At 34.6% G+C, this 17,764-nt stretch overlaps 3 protein-coding genes across 3 annotated transcripts in view; all 3 read left to right on the plus strand.

The window, feature by feature from the left end:
* LOC108672025 lies at window positions 1–16,281 on the plus strand. The gene is made up of 6 exons (XM_018159638.2): window positions 1–576; window positions 836–1,000; window positions 1,994–2,158; window positions 4,158–4,392; window positions 14,416–14,555; window positions 16,207–16,281. The coding sequence occupies exons 1-6, from the start codon at window positions 298–300 to the stop codon at window positions 16,279–16,281; spliced, it is 1,059 nt and encodes a 352-aa protein (XP_018015127.2). The 5' UTR covers window positions 1–297.
* LOC108672028 overlaps window positions 11,791–17,764 on the plus strand; it is a gene marked incomplete at its 3' end in the record, with an annotated part of 16,586 nt that continues 10,612 nt past the window's right edge. The window contains 2 exon segments of the mRNA XM_018159640.2: window positions 11,791–11,822; window positions 12,649–12,813.
* The window catches only part of LOC108672027, a 2,864-nt gene continuing 1,533 nt past the window's right edge, over window positions 16,434–17,764 (plus strand). Inside the window, exon 1 of the mRNA XM_018159639.2 lies at window positions 16,434–16,591. Within this exon, the coding sequence (XP_018015128.2) occupies window positions 16,435–16,591 (157 nt within the window). The 5' untranslated portion in view covers window position 16,434. The remainder of the gene's footprint in view (window positions 16,592–17,764) is intronic.

Here is a 17,764-nt window from a genome sequence, read left to right on the forward strand (position 1 = left end):
TCAGAAAGGCTTGTCTGTAAATACAAAAATTTTTTACCAAGATGCTCCCCTTAAACTAGTTTGCACTATAGGATAATCTAATATGCTTTGTGACTACTTATACTGTATGCAAATTTATTCCAGCATTACTTCATTGATCATTCACAACCCCTTTCAGTGTCTTCAGAAAGAAGACCATTTTTGAAAGAGGATGTGCAACCTCCACGTTTCAGTGAATTGTGCATGTGCTAAATGAACCTACAATAATCAATTAATTTGAGGATAAACATTTTACTGAATTACAGATGACAGAAAGAGATGACACTGAAAATGACAGATTCAAAACTGAGACACTTCCGTGAAAGTGAGTTTGCCAGTGGAAACAATTCAACTCTATCTCTATCTCAGGATGGTGACTCACCTGAATGCAAAGTGGTCCATTGGAAACGCAAACACGTGCTTATAGCAAATGGAGAAATGTTGGGAAAGACCAAGAAGCGGCCCAAAATAATCCCAGAGCTTATAGAGCCATCAAGTCAGAAGAGTACCACTGTTGTTGGGTTGCCTACCAGCACAACTGAGCAAAAAGGTTCCCAGGTAATTCTCATCCGGCCAGCAAATAATAGTTCTAAAAGTATGTTAACCTCACTAGAGCAGCTCAGCTCAGTATTGGAAGCTCTACCATTTTCAACCATGCATGTGCAAGATATAAGAGTCAAGCGCCGAAAAGAATTGATTGCTGTTCAGCTGTTGGAGTGTAATGAAGCAGATATTGCATCTCTTTTGCAACTGACTCAGCTTGGACCTTGGTCAGTTATTGTGAATGTTTCATCCAAGCCCACTATTAAGCCANCAGTTTCTTGGAAAATTGTTCATGGGCAAGGAAAGTGATGCTGATAAGGATGCTGTGGTTGAACCACTGTGGAAAAGAAAGCATGACCCTAACAGCAAGTATAATAAAGGATTATTTAGTGAAAAGGAAAGTCAAGTTGTTAATGAAAATTGGAATCAGTTTCAAAAGGTCAGTTAATAGGTGATATTTTAAATTCTAGTTTGGCTGAGTGGAGTTGGAAAACTAAAATTAACTCAGGTAGGTAAATAAGGTAAATATTGAGTCTTTCATTTTTACTTATTGTTGATCATTTTTCGTTGTTTTGCAAGATTTTTGCTGCAAATTATACAAAATATTAACCACTGCATTTTGTCAAGAAGTTAGTTTCCTTTAGTCTACCAGAAGACATTCAAGTGGCTCCTTTTTAGCGCATTTTCTCATTTATGGAAAAAATGCACTATTGTGCTTGCCATGTCCGTCTGTCTGTCTGTCTGTCTGTCCGTCCGTCCGTGAGTCCGTGACCTCAAGTTTTTGTTGACGAGAAAATGCGCTCTCTGTCACTCACTACTGTGAGTACTGAGTTATATTTTTTCATATTTTATTCAGCTTGGTAAATGATACTGACCATGACAAATAAGTCATTGATGGCATTACATTATCTTTTTGAAACAATAGATCACTACCACCTATATTTCATTTGCTTTATTTATTCATTTGTTATTATTATACTCAGCACCAAATATTTTTAACAGTACCTTACAGTTCTGCCTGTTGCCTAAAACACTTCCAGTCCAAAATTTGCTAGGACATTTGGTTGTCTTCCCCAATGCACATTCTAAATCCATGTTTTTCATCCACTTCATATTATTTGCATCTTGCCAATCTGGCTTGTACTTCTCCACAGCAAACATCTCTTCTTTTCTATTATTATTTTCCAACCTCTCTTATTTATTATTATTATCTTGAAATTAATACTCATAATGACAGCATTAACAAAAATTGTACGATTTTAATTTTACTATTTACTGTGGTAAAAATAGCAATATACAGTATTATTCAGGAATTACCAATGGAGTTTTCAAGTATATGCATTGGAGTTTTAATGGCAGATAATCTTTCAATGGCTGCAAATAGTTCTAATACTCTCTAAATTGAATTCACAATGTTTTAATTTTTGTGCAGGAGTACAAATTTTATGACTTGCGCCCCCTGATAAACTACCGCACCTGCATTTTGGAAGGCAGTCCTGACTCATTTTCAATAAATCAGGTCTTCTTCACCTCAGTACCTCAACAAAAAATGTTTCTAAACTACATAAGAAGAGGATTAAACCGAAGTTTGTTTCAGGTATGTTAGACAATTTTGTATTTTTTCATCCCTGCTCACAAATTAATTTTGAAACATATTAATCTTCAAGTACTGTATGTATTGTGTCACTACCAGCATGAGATGCCAATATATCATTCCAAATATATCATGAATAGCCAGCTGAGATAGCATGATTGCTTTTATTCTCATTAAAGATTCATAAAGACTCTGTTCAATGATCATTCACAGAATTGTTTCAAAACTCGATCCATAATATCTCAACAAAAGAGAATCAGAAAGTAGCAGAACTGGTATGGGTCTTATGCAATCCTGTTCCAAAGCATAAATGTTAGTCTAGATTTGTCTTTTTGCTTTCTGCTGCTACTGTCAACCGGGGCTACTCGGGACAGTCCTCCGACACAGCGTAAAACTGTTTTAGTAGCAAAACTAATTGGAATATTGCCAGACTAAATATAGTGGCGTAAATGTCAACATTTTTCCTATCTATGTAGTATAAAGGAAGTTCAAAAATACTACATTTACTAGCTTTGAAAAAATGGTGAAAAAAGATATTTTGAAAAGTTACTTCTGCTAAGGCCTGTATTCAAAAAAATATTTGCCGTATTAAAAAATTTTGCTTAGTAAAAAGTGGCAGATAAGTGTCAGCATGAAAACTGTATTTGTGGATTTTACATACCTCAATCCAAAAAAAAAAATGGCAGCCATTTCTGCACGGCGGGGCTACTTGGGACACCCTCAAAAACGCATTTACAGTAGAACCTCAGTTAGCAAAGGCTCCAGTTAAGAAAAAAATTGCATAAAAACAAAGAATATTGATTACATTTACCTTGCTCAGCCAAAAAAAAATTTCACTTATCGAAAAATTAGTGCATCGTCAGTCATCACAAAATTGTGCATAGAATGTCATATATAGAATTGTGCACCAGGCATCATAGAATGAAAAGTAATTGACCTAAACTATGATTTATTTCTCCAAAACATATGATGGTTGTCACTAAAACATTCCTTTCTGTTTCAGGTATGTTTTTCATGATCTTTTTTTTTATAGTAAATTCACTTAACCCAATTAAAATGGTGTGAAATTACAAGCCATCCTGTAAGCTTACAGATACAGAAAAAATGCTATAAGGCTGCTGATATGAAGCTTGCAGTGGACAAGGTAGTTGAAATGCTCAATGGCCTGTTCATGGATACGGTAATATTGCATCAATAATACGGTAATTAATGTAGGTATATGGTAATATATCAATAAAGGAAAAACGAGCAAAAATCACAGAAAATGTCATTATTCTACCTCTACATCATCTACAATGAAAGAGGAGGACTTCAGAGTACTGTTAGTAATGGATGAGTACACTCTGCATGCTTCAAATGTTTGAAAATTAAGTTTTAGTCCAAGTGTTCTGAGCAGCCCCGTTTGATGGGGCTACTCGGGACACATTTTTTGCTTCTGGCACCTTACAAATAGCATATGGAATTTTTTTGGAGAAGCCATGCAATAGCCCTTGCAAAGAACTTTGAAATGAGCCTAAACTTGTTTATGAAATGTTTCATGGTAAGAAGTTATGAATGAAAAACATTCGAAATCGTCCCGAGTAGCCCCAGTTGACGGTATTGCTTAAACACCATCATGAATTTTATAATGTAGCTGTCAGAGTCTATGATAGCCTGGATTTTTGGAAATTTCTCCATTTTCATATACTGGGGCCTATCAGTCATTTTACAAAAATTGATTATCTTTTAGCATTTTTTCTTTATATATATATATATCATGCCTAAAACATATCATGAATAACTTTTTAAAATTACCAAAAAGACAAATTACCTCATTTTTACAAATCTTTAGTTTAATTTTTACAGGGATTTTTTTAATTGATCAACATTAAAAATACTTGCATAACTCTGTAAATAATTGGAAATAGTATTTTTTTTTTTTTTTGCTTAAGGAATATTATGAAAATGTTTTAGTTATATAATTTTACAAATAGTTTCATGTTATTAGTTTTGTTTCCCACAGGTAAAAATTCACCTGCGTTCATTAGTATCAAGTATACACAGCAATTTTGCATGGAGTAAACGCATCAACTTGACTCATCAAAACATCATGGCAAAAAAAGAGATGTGCCTTATTGACCTGTTTCTCAAGCGCTATGGCGTAGATGCTGTTTCAATGGAGTTCATCGTGAATTCAACAAGTGGTGCACTGCTCCACAATAGCCTTAAGTCATACTATCGCTTCAAGCTCTGCCCAAGTGAGATACATGTTTCTTATGTCTATTGAATTATATACCTGTAGTTTAATTTAATAACCTGACTTATCATTGCTTCTTGTTCTAATATAGTTGGATGAACTATATACTTTATTTTTTTGTTTGTTTGTCATAGATAAATAAAATCTAAAGTAGGATTATGATCAAAAAGCAAATGTAAACTGAGGTTTCATTATTGAATTTAATTTTTTGTCTTCACTGATTATATATTTCATTTGCATATATCATGGCATTCAAAAAAATGTTATTATGATAAAGCTCCTGATACACATATCAGGAGCTACTCTACAATGTGAAATTTTGATATGTATGTTTACACAAAGCTAACATTCCCAGCACAAAATTACAATATTTAAGCCCTTGGGTAATGGAATCTTTATATGTACACTATCTGGTGTATGAAAATTATGTAATCATTACTTAACCAATCTTTCAGCAGTGAAAGTTGATTGGTTTCACAATATTTTGTTAAATGAGTAGGTACCGTATCAAATGTGTTGGCTAAGGCTAATTCATATTTTTGGAACCTTGTATCAGCTCTTGGTGGGGGAGATATCCCTCAGAAAATATGCACAGCAGTAATTTATTGGCTGGGAAAATACCTGCTGAGCTGCAGCATGGTAAACACCCTATGAAGATGCACAGTAAATAATACTTTTATCTCTTCTTTCACACAACAAACGCTGCCTGGTGAGAGTGAGCTAGAAATTAAACTGAAACGATGAGTGGCAAGAAGAAAAGGCTCAGATAAAAATTGAGTTGGGCTCAGACTGGGAGGTGTGATTTCTTCATAGCTGAAGTATTAAAATCAATTACAAAAAACCTCTAGAACTAAAAACTACATGTCTTTCCATGCATTATGCATTGCAGGGAGCGTTGTCTTAATTTTTATTTTTTGCATTTCATTTTGCACTGTTTGCTCTTCATCAACCAGAGTAGGGAGTTTTGCTCAAATCTAAAGAACCTTTCATGCTCTTGGAATCTCATCACAGATCTAGGAAGGGTTATAGCCATCAAAAATAGAGACCTGCTGTGAGATTCTTCTTTGTGTGAATGTGTGTGAATGTGTTTTGTTGGAACAAAGTTCCAACAAAAATCCAGTTGTGCTCAGGCTGGGAAGTGTGAGTTCCTCACATAGTGGCAATGCAGTGAGTGTTTTAGACTCTTTGTCAAGTTCAATTTTGAGTCCTATAAGCAAATATAGACCAGCAAAGTATCATGGATACCAGCATTATCATGCATAAGATGGTTCGAAATTCATATCTTGAGTAAATAAGGAATTTAAAAATGAACTCAATCTAAAAAAAACCTCTGGTTTGCCACTAGTCTTCCTCACACCCTAAGTCTAAAAAGCAACTTGAAAAAATCCAAGTGTATCAGTACACTAAGCTATTTGTTTTGAATTCCACCCCTGGCAAACTGAACTAAAAAATCATAATTGGTCAACAGAAAGGAAATTATAGCTTGTAAATTCTAATGTTTGTTGACCAGAAATTGAGTTTGAAACAATCAATTTAAGCATCCAATTAGAGTTTTTTTCATCTGTATGTATGAATTGCATAGGCCAGCAAATAACCCACTTGGCTTAGGTTGTTTACTTGAAAACTACATGTCATGCTGAGATGAAAACCACATGTCATGTGGATCATTCATTTGTTAAGTGAGTGAATTTTTGTTTATAGTTGTGTTAAAGTCAATGTTTGTGCAAGAACAATAGTGGTGTTCTTGCACAAACATTGGAAACATCTTGCTCATCCCAATTGGAAAAAATTGGGATGAGTGAAAAGTATGTGAGGATAGTTAAAAGTATGTATGTGAACACTCATGCTAAATATGGGCTTGGAGATGTAGAGACTGACTGGGTGAAGTGCGTGAGGGCTGTTCGACAAGGATGTATCCTGTCTCCACTTCTCTTCAGCCTGTACACTGAAGAGATGGCTGCTAGACTGAGAAGAATGGATGTGGGAGTGTGTGTTGGAGATGAAAGACTAAAAATGCTATTGTATGCGGATGATGCAGTAATAATGAGTGAAAATGGTGTTGAACTTCAGAGTATGCTTGACTGTATAACTGAGTATGGCAAGGACTTTAATGTTCTCTTTAGCCCAGAAAAGAGTCAGGTGCTAGTTGTGAATGGAGCAGCTGAGGATGTGGGTAGAGTGTGTCAGCTGGGAGGAAATGTGATTGGGATGACAAATGAGTATAGATACTTGGGAATGAGTGTTGATCAAAAAGGATGTGAGAGAACTAAAGCATTGAGTTTAAGTAAAGCAAATCAGTGGTTAGGAATACTTGGCAGTGCAGCAAGAGTGAGAGCAAGTGAATATGATGTTCTAAGAGAGGTATGGAAAAGTGTGGCAGTTCCTGGGATTATGTATGGAATGGATGTTTTTGCATGGAATGATGGTGAATTGAATAAATTGGAGGTGGTACAGAATAGGATAGCTAGACTGGCTCTTGGAGCCCCTAGATGGACTGCAGTGGAGGCTTTAAGAGCAGATATGGGTTGGAGTACGTTTAGAGAGAGAAGAATGAAAGCAGCATTGAGATATAAAGTACGACTGGAAAGAATGGATGATGTACGTTGAGCACGCAAGATGTACCTGTGGAATTTGAGAGTGAGCAAATGGGAACGAAAGTGTTATGCAATAGTACGAAAGTGTGAGCTACATGAAACATTTGCTTGCCCTGGGAATAATAGATCAAGAGAAGAATGGATGATAACAGTACAGGGTGCAACAGGTATTGAATGGGATGTCAAAGAATGGAAGAAAGTAATAGAAAAGAGAGTGAAATTGTGTGGTCTAAGAGTATGGAAGGAAGGAATGGAAAGAAAGGACAGCCTGAGATTGTACAAGATGAAAGAAATGCCAAGGTATGAATATATATATGATGGAAGTAGAGGAGTGAGGGAGAGGAGGAGGTTGGCTAGAGTGGAGGCTGGGAGGGTGTAAGAAAAAAGCAATAATAATAATAAAATTGAAATAACCAAACCATAATAATATCACAAATAGTCACTCAGGGCCTACGAGGCCCCATAGCTAATATAATTATCAAATACACAGTGCAATAATTAACAAATAGCAATAATAAACCAATAAATTTCCCCTTGAACTTCTCTTCCCCTTGATTACTTCTCACCCTTAACACAAACTTTCACACCTCTTCTCTTTAATGTTGCTTCCACCTGGCTTGGTCTCCCTTTCTTCTTCTTACTAACAAATGAAAATTTGATGCGTGGCTGATGGCCGTTGCAAAGGCCTGACCCTGAAATTCTTTTTCTCAGAGTCACCACGCCCCAAATCCAAATCCAAAGTTCACACTCTGTGTTACAAGGAACAGTTATTAGTAAAATAGTTATTTTAGGGAATGTTACATGGCATGCATGAGCATGTCATCCATGTGTTTTCTGAGCAAGATTTGGAGATGATTGTATACAATAGTCTGTGCTAGGATGCCATATGTTACGTGCAGTATAATATAAGCAATTGCATAATGGAATGTTATCAATTAAGGAGTAAAAGTTATTATTTATTTAGAGAATGTACAAGTTAATTGGAAATGATGACACATTGCTTAAAATAACAGTTTTTGAGAACAGTGGACAAACAGCGGCTGTAACTAAAAAAGACTAATGGTGGATCTACTAAGACCTAAAGGTACCTTCAGTCTTGGCATTCTACCATGATGTATATACATGCTTGGCCATTGTTTCAATTCAGTATAAAAATGGAAAATTCCATCTCACAAAGCAAACCATGCAATAACAAGAGTGAATTGTAATGGGTAGATAGTTGGGAAAATGTTTTGATATAATAATGTGTGCCAAATATGATTCGCATGCAATACATCATGAAGCAAGTATTTTTAGATAATTTACTGGGCCATTCTAGACTAAGTATGCTTTTATTCTTATTAAATTGTATAAAATTAAATAATTGAATGTTATTGTTGAATGGTGCTATATTGGTGCTATAATTTTGTTCTATATTAATTTTCTTTTATGTCTGTAACTTATAGAAAACTTATCACAAATAGACTTAGTTACAGACTAGTAATGGGGAAAGTCATGTGATGCAAGTTTTCACATTTTATGTGAAAATTCGCATTTCAGGTGATGAATTTTACTTTTAAAATAGCTATAAATATGGGGATACATTTTTTATGGTAAATTAGTAGCATGAACATATATCTAGTACTTGACATTGGCAATCAATGTCAAGTGACTTGTGTAAACCATACATTTGATTGCAACAAATGGACCAATTGCTTCTTGAAGCAATTTTTAGTGCCTTATATAGCCAAATCATAATTTATTCAACAAGTATATATGCATGATAAGAGAGATAGTTTGAAGTTTCTCAATGTTAACAGCATTGAAATCCACACAGAAACATGTTTTTTGATATTTTTTAGTCACTTAATGGCTTAAAATAAATAAAATTAAAAACTTCAATATACCGTCAACCGGGGCTACTCGGAACGGTTTTGAGCGTTTTTTGTTAATAACTTCTTACACCCTAGAAGCACCGCAGTCGTCGGCCTACATAGGAGCCGTACTTGTTGGCCAGGCAAGAAATCGATCCTGCCAAACAATGGCAGTGAGCTACTCTAGTTACGCAGATAAATACACAACACTATTAATTAACAGTTATTCAATTCAAATTAGTGGGTTGGTCAACACTTATTGATAAGTTCAAAAGCTGAATTACAAACACAGAATTAGCCTATCCTATATCTCCACTGCAACTCACCTACTAGGGACGCTACACAATCACTAGAGCACAGTGAGAGGAAGGTGCTCTCTGACAAAGTCTAAACGAAATAATGAATAGGTATCCTAACGCGGACTTCAACCCGGTGATGCCAGCATCAGCACAACAAATCACAAAGTGTACCACACTCATTTTCTATGCATTTCACATTTCCTTTCATTTTATCAAAAAATTCATATAATCAAAATGTTTTTGTATTCGTGATTTCAGAAAGGTTGATCTGTAAATACAAACATTTTTTGTACCAAGATGCCGCCCTTAAACTAGTTTGCACTATATAGGATAATCCAAAATGCTTAGTGACTACTTACTGTATATGCAAATTTGTTCCAGCACATCATTTCATTGATCATTTGCACCCCATTTCAGTGTCTTCAGAAAGACCATTTTTGGAAGAAGATGTGCCACAAACTCCCATGTTTCAGTGAATTGTGCAAGTGCTAAATGATCCTGCAATAATCAATTCATCTGAGTATAAAGATTTTACTGAAAATGACGGATTCACAACTCAGACTTTGCTGTGAAAGTGAGTTTGCCAGTGGAAATGATTCAATTCTTTCTCCATCTCAGGATGGTGACTCATCTGAATGCAAAGGGGTCCATCAGAAACGCAAACACATGCTTATAGCAAATGGAGAAATGTTGGGAAAGACCAAGAAGCGGCCCAAAATAATCCCAGAGCTTATAGAGCCAGCAAGTCAGAAGTGTACCACTGTTGTTGGATTGCCCACCAGCGCAACTGAGCAACAAGGTTTCCAAGTAATCCTCATCCGGCCAGCAAATAATAGTTCTAAAAGTATGTTAACCTCACTAGAGCAGCTCAGCTCAGTATTGGAAGCTCTGCCATTTTCAACCATGCATGTGCAAGCTATAAGAGTCAAGCGCCAAAAAAAATTGATTGCTGTTCAGCTGTTGGGAGTTAATGAAGCAGATATTGCTTCTCTTTTGCAACTGACTCAGCTTGGACCTTGGTCAGTTATTGTGAATGTTTCATCCAAGCCCACTCTTAAGCCAGTAATTAAAAAAAATAGACAGAAGAGGCAAGAAAATATTTCTGTGAAAACTGCTCCAGCCATCCTCAAATGTAACTCAGTGGGTAATTTACATGAAATTAATGAAAATGTAAGATCAAATATCATAAAAGGAAATCATTCAGGTATTGACATTAGTGGCTGTGGCAGTAACTTTTTTGTTGTTGGCATGCTTGGCCCATTTGAAGTTATCAAATCTGCAAAGGCTAGAATATCTTCAAAGTTTTGCAGTCTTGAAGACTATTTCTACAAACCAAAATTCAAATCTACAGAAGCTGAATGGGAAAGAGCTAAATTCTGGACAAATTTTCAAGAAAGCTTATATGGCTACAATGAACTTACTCCTGAAGATTTGGAAAATGAATTGAATGAGAAAATAAATAAAATTGCCAAGCATTTTATGGATTTTAAACTTGGCACTCTTGATGAAAAGTCCATGAAAGAGAAGAAGATGAATAAGGTCGACTATGCAATGCCTTACCTGCCAACATACAAGGAGGTTGAGGTGGGTATTTTTCTTGACCTTCTAATTGCAAATTAAGACTGATCCATTAGTGATGCTTGAGGTTTTTTTTATGTTCACTCACTACTCAAAATGGTACTTAGGTATATTGACTTCTGATTGAACATTTATCATACTTTTTTTGGGAGCATCCTTGCCAAGACTATTTCCATATATATGTATATATATTTTTTTCTGGAATCTAAATTGTCTGGATATAATTTTTTTATTCTATAGTAGCCATTGTTTATCTAATTCATCCAGTTACCAAGTTAATTTGTAGTTACTGTTTATCTTTATAAATTTCATTTCCATTCCATTCTCAGCAAGTGAAAAAAATTTGTAAAAAAAAACATTGTCCAGTGACATTCATAAAATTATAACAAGAATTGATTACATCTTTTAGCATCTTTAAATTATGAATTACTTCTATTAATAGTACCTATGACATGCTTGATTGATATTGATTTTTATTTTTATTTCCTCATCTTTAGATTTAGCTATTTATTCATCAATTACTGCTGTGAAGTTTAATGAGTAACTTGATGGGAAAGATGTAATGTAATCTTCAACAAATATAAATTTAGGAAAACATTTTCTCCCAGATAGATATACCGTACCATGTAGCTGTGTAGATAGACAGTGTTTGGTTTATGGAATTTGATATATACTGGTTAAATAAAAGAAATACCTATACAATAATAATAGTAAATAGTACTGAATAAATAACCTATTCTGGATAATTAATTGCTGATTGCACATATTGTCAAGTCATTATGCCCAAATATAGGAGAGAAAACTTGTCTCATGTTAAAAACTTGTAGCTTCTCCCTTATTCCAAAATGTCTACAGAACTTCGCCAAGCTGAAAATTCTGTTATCAATTTCAGTCTTATGCTTTTCAAATGAGTTATTTCATGAACCTTTGTTTTTATTACAGTTTCTTGGAAAATTGTTCATGGACAAGGAAAGTGATGCTGATGGAGATGCTGTGGTTGAAACCCTGGATGCAGCAAAGCATAACTCTAACAGACAGTATAATGAAGGAAAATTTAGTGAAAAGGAGAGACAAATTATTAATGAAAATTGGAATCAGTTTCAAAAGGTCAGTTGATAGGTGATAATTTCAAATTCTAGTTTGGCTGAATGAAGTTAGAAAACTAAAATAAACTCTGATAAGTAAATGTTGAGTCATTCATTTTTAATTACGGTTGGTAATTTTTCATTGTTTTGCAAGATTTTTGCTGCAAATTATACAAAATATTAACCACTGCATTTTATCAAGAAGTTAGTTTCCTTTAGTCTACCAGAAGACTCATTCAAGTGGCTCCTTTTTTCATATTTTATACAGCTTGGTTAATGATACTGTCCATGACAAACAAGTCATTGATGGCATTACATGATCTTTTCAAAACAATAGATCACTACCACCTACATTTCATTTGCTTTATTTATTCATTTGTTATTATAATACTCAGCACCAAATATTTTTAACAGTGCCTAACAGTTCTGCCTGTTGCCTAAAACACTTCCAATCCAAAATTTGCTAGGACATTTGGTTGTCTTCCCCAATGCACATTATAATCCATGTTTTTCAGCCACTTCATATTATTTGCATCTTGCCAACCTGGCTTGTACTTCTCTACAGCAAACATCTCTTCTTTTCTATTATTATTTTCCAACCTCTCTTATTTATTATTATTATCTTGGAATTAATACTCATAATAACAGCATTAACAAAAATTGTACGATTTGAATTTTACTATTTACTCTAGTAAAAATAACAATACAGTATACAGTATTATTCAGGAATTACCAATGGAGTTTTCAAGTATATACATTGGAGTTTTAATGGCAGATAATCTTTCAATGGCTGCAAATAGTTCTAATGCTCTCTAAATTGAATTTGCAATGTTATAATTTTTGTGCAGGAGTACAAATTTTATGACTTGCGCCCCCTGATAAACTACCGCACCTGCATTTTGGAAGGCAGTCCTGACTCATTTTCAATAAATCAGGTCTTCTTCACCTCAGTACCTCAACAAAAAAAGTTTCTAAACTACATAAGAAAAGGATTAAACCGAAGTTTGTTTCAGGTATGTGAGACAATCTTGTATTTTTTCATCCCTGCTCACAAATTAACTTTGAAACATATTAATTTCAAGTACCGTATGTATTGTGTCACTACCAGCATGAGATGCCAATATATCATTCTAATGTATCATGAATATGCAGCTGAGATAGCATGATTGCTGTTATTCTCATTAAAGATTCATAAAGACTCTATTCAATGATCATTCACAGAATTGTTTCACAACTCAATACATAATATCTCAACAAAATAGAATCACAAAGTAGCAGAACTGATATGGGTCTTATGCAATCCTGTTCCAAGGCATAAATATACATCAAGATTTGCCTTTTTGCTTTCCGCTGCTATTGCTTAATTACCATCATAAATTTTATAATGTAGCTGTCAGAGTCTATGATAGCCTGGATTTTTGGAAATTTCTCCATTTTCATATACTTGGGCCTATCAGTCATTTTACAAAAATTGATTATCTTTTAGCATTTTTTTCTTTATATATACAGTGGGGGGAAATAAATATTCGTACACTTGAAAAATCGTATTTTAATGTATGTAAGTACACAAACTTAACAGGAAAAGTGATTTAAATTATGTATAGAGACGCATAGTATTTCAAATCTAATGCTGTTTTATTGTTATTGTATTGTATTGTTTCAAATCTAATGCTGTTTTATTTCATTCATTGTTTTTAGTTTTGTAACCACCAGAAAAACGTGGTTTTTAAAAATGTTTTTATATTTATTTATTATTTTGGCCATTTCAGTATAAGCAAGGGCTTTCATACAACATACCTATTTCAGATATTAAAAATTCAATAGTGTCACCTGATTCAACCTAAATTATTTTTTGCATATTGAAGTATTTAAATTTGTCTTTTTCTTAAATAATTTTTTACCTTTGAACTTGAAAACAATTTAACACATTGACTATGATTGCTTCATCTTGTACGATTATTTCATTTTTTATACTGTTTTTAAACAGGGTTACCAGACGGTCATTTTTTCCAGACAAATTCCGTGATTTAGTTTTTCTCAATTGTGTTTGCTGGCTAAAATTCATGATAGGGGTACTTCCTAATTAAATTTTAAATACTGCAAAAAGAAAATAAATGGAATTTTTATAGCGGAACCTAGAAATAAACTAGTATACATTGAGTTATTGGCCTTTTTTGCCCTTTTTTGTTCTTGGATTTGTCCGATTTTTGGCAACCCTTAATTATGTACCAGTACGTCCTGGAGAAATACATATCATGGTACGCATATGTACCACTTCGTAGTCAATGTGTTAATATTGCCAATAGTTGCTTCATGTAGGTAGGTACTTATTTTTCAGTTGCAAGGGAATAGTTGCATGGTAGGTCTAAATTTGTTTGCCAAATGGCCTTGAATGGGGGTTGCAAGGTGATCTTTAACATTCAGTGAAGGTAATTTCAAATTGCCAAAGTCATGCTTATTAAAAAAAAAATTTCCGGCATAGTATACATAATATGTTAACTGATTTCAATTTTCTAGACTGGGCAAAATTCTTGAATAAAAATTCCCTAAGATTATTCTAAGCTATTTGGAGTATTAGCATGGCAATGGCTAAGCTGACCATAACTTGTTTTCAGTCGCCGCTGGACCATGGACAGAAGAAGAGATGTTGCGTCTCATCAAAGGTGTGGTGTACACCTGGAACAAAACGCCTACTCAAAACCACTCCCATTCCCTCAATGGCACTAAATGGATGAAAGTATTTCTTTTTGTTAGAGTGAGTTGTTTTTAAGTATAAAAGTTCCCTAGAATTCAGAAGCATTTCATCTCCTTAGTTTTGAACATCATTCCCATCAATCAGCAGGGAGGAATAATGATTATTATTTTTTTCCTTGAAGGTTTTGCATGAAGTCATCCTATAAAACAATAGTTGAAAATGTCCAAGGCATTTTGCATATTAGGCTGCATTGCCAAGGCAGTCAACAAGCAACATTGGCTTTCTTCCGTTTAATGCTCATGTAAGCTGCATGTTATATGAAAAAAAAATATCCACTGCAAGCATGGCAATAGGTTGGGAATAATGTTACACTGATGCTCTTGACTTCTGTCAATTGTGGGTATTTTGGACAACATGAATAAATTGTCATGGTATATTGCCCCTGCACATAAAGCATATTTGCAAGCAAAACAATTGCAAGCAGAAGTAATGCTGCGTTTACCAATAATAAATTACAGCAGTAATTAAAATCCTTTGATGATACATCAAATGGACCAGCTTTGTCATGAACCTTAACTGGCAATGCACTGAGATTTACTGACAGGCTGCAGCTCGTTGCCCATAACCTCTACTCTGCTGCCACAATAAGCTATGTTGTGCCTGATTAACCATGGGTGGGAAAAATATTTAAGTGCAAATACATGACAGAATACCATGTCATTAGTCAAATGTGTTTACCAGGAAATTAATACCTACTTGCTTCTTCTATTTTCTTTAACTTTTTGGTTATCCAGAAATGTTTCTCAGGAGAGTGGCTTAATCTTGACTTGAATCCTATTTGTTCCAGTATATGTACTAATAATGTAGGTTCATAATTTCCTTATTGCCTGTAAAATCTGTCAAGAAAATATTTCTATTAATTCCTGTAGGTTTTAATTGTTACTAATATTCTTTGCTTACTGTGTGCTGCCAAAAATTAAATTGTGCAATTGAGTGAACTTTCATGCTCATTTATTTATTTTTGATTGCACATATTTTATTGAAACTGAAAATGAGCAATTTAAGCTATTGTGTTTGGTAAAATATATTGAACTCTCAGCCAATATCTTGTATTAAAGTATTGCACTTGATATACAAGAAAATTCCACAAATTAATTCTTCATGTATATGTGACCCTATTATTTAAAATCATATATATTCATTTCATTGAAAAATGGCTATTTCTAGTATTTTCTGTAAAAATTCACATGTATTCTAGTATTTTGTAATATGTCTGTAGCCTGTTTGGCAATTTCTAATATTTTTTGTTAATATTCACATACATGGCTGTAGCCTGTTTTGCAGAGGAGATGACAGGTGATGCTGCTATTTTGACTGCTGTTTTATTCAATTAACTTCTTGGAGTTCTGTAATGTTGAATCTGTGTTTACTGACATTATTGAGTTCAAAGATGCCGAATGTTGAGGAATCTTATAATATTTTTTTTTGTGTTCAATTGCATTCAAAGTTTTTTCAGAGGATCTGATTTAGCAACATTAAGCTATTTTCCCAGATAGGATTTGACTTGTTCGCTTGCATTGCTAATTCATAATAAAAATGTTCTAGCTAACACTGAAATAGATTGGGAGTGATTTGTTATTAAAATATTGGTTTCATTGCATAATTTGTATCAATGCAAAGATTTCCTGCCAAGGACCTTGTTTTTTTGCAGACACGCACGCCTAAANTCTGGATGTATATATTCTTGCTTCTAAGCAGAAATTCATGTTCAAGCCTAAAGCTCTGAAAATTACTTGATAGATGTGATACAACACTGTTGGTCACATTTTTTAAAAAGAATCCTAAATTTAACTTACGGTATAATTCTCCCTTATAATTGGGTTCTCCTTGTCAAGGTTCTCTTGGTAGGTATGAATTGATGAATTATTTTGTTTACAGGATGATCAAATCCCCTGCCAATACGCTGGCGGTGATGGACTTCAGGTCAATGATGGCCTTACCGGAGTTTGAAGGCTTCAGTGACAGCTACCTGATGCGCATGGCGCGTGATGCTATTGCTGCCTGGGTGCCTCTGCCGCAGCGGCGCAACCTCGACGGTATCTTGCTTGTTTCCCCTCTTCATATGCTATATCACTTATTGCTGAAAGCTGCTATCTTGCTTGTTTCCACTCTCCATATGCTATTTCACTTATTGCTGAAAGCCGCTAGCTTGCTCCTTCCCACTCTCCATATGCTATATCACTTATTGCTGCATGCCATTGAAGGCCGGTATGTTTTTACCCAACTACATTGTACACAGAACAGCACCAACTAGACCACGCCGAATCAATGTTTCAACTGCTCTTAATAAACAATTATTGTGTCTAACGACTTAGTCTTCCCAAACATCTTCAAACAAAATAAGCACATAAAGTAACCAACTTGGGAAGTAATCGCGCAAGAAAAGGAACTTTGTAACATATTCTATTATGAACAAATCCAACATCTGAACTATAAATGCATACAACAAACTAATTTATCTTTCTTAACTCTGTTCAGAGACAGTAAAGATCTATCCATCTGATGTTTAGGTCACAGTATAACTTTAGAAATTAACATTTAGGTAATGCTTGTCAAAAGAACGAACTGCTCTCTGAACAATGCATCCTAACAATGAGAAAAGTAGACATATACCGATGATGAGGCAACATAATTAGGAGTGGTCCGCAAAAGTGGGACCAAGACACTCACAAAAATAAGTTTGGCTTGGAATCCTTGGAGGATCTCCACAAAGAAGACAGAGTAACAAATAACAGCTCTGTTGGTGGACTTTTTGGAGTATTCCCACAAAGAGGACAGAGTAATAGATAACATTTCATGCAACACTCGCATGAAACTTGTACACATCACCTTATGACCTTACCTTATGATGAGTTTAGGACTTCTTAGGTCACGCTGATGCGCCGCCTTCGTCGTCCTCTGTCTCCGAGTCGTCGCTAGGCAGGTCTAGAACATCGAATGATGTAACAGCATGATGAAGCATGAACGTCTTAACTACAATGCCCAATTAACGATTACCCGGACAGTGGCCTGAAGTGCAAGCGCATCATGAAAACATGACGTGAAATATAATTTATGTTACTGAAACTGCTGAAAATTTCTGGCACATTATGACGTGATGCCACATGCACTCGAAAATTACCTGAAAATACATACGAGCACGCAATAACCTGTAAGATTGTGTGTCAAAATCTCACACAGGCTGTGTGAGATTTGGTTACATTTATATA

This window comes from Hyalella azteca, unplaced genomic scaffold, assembly GCF_000764305.2.
Source record: "Hyalella azteca isolate HAZT.00-mixed unplaced genomic scaffold, Hazt_2.0.2 contig6231, whole genome shotgun sequence".
Lineage (NCBI taxonomy): Eukaryota > Metazoa > Arthropoda > Malacostraca > Amphipoda > Hyalellidae > Hyalella > Hyalella azteca.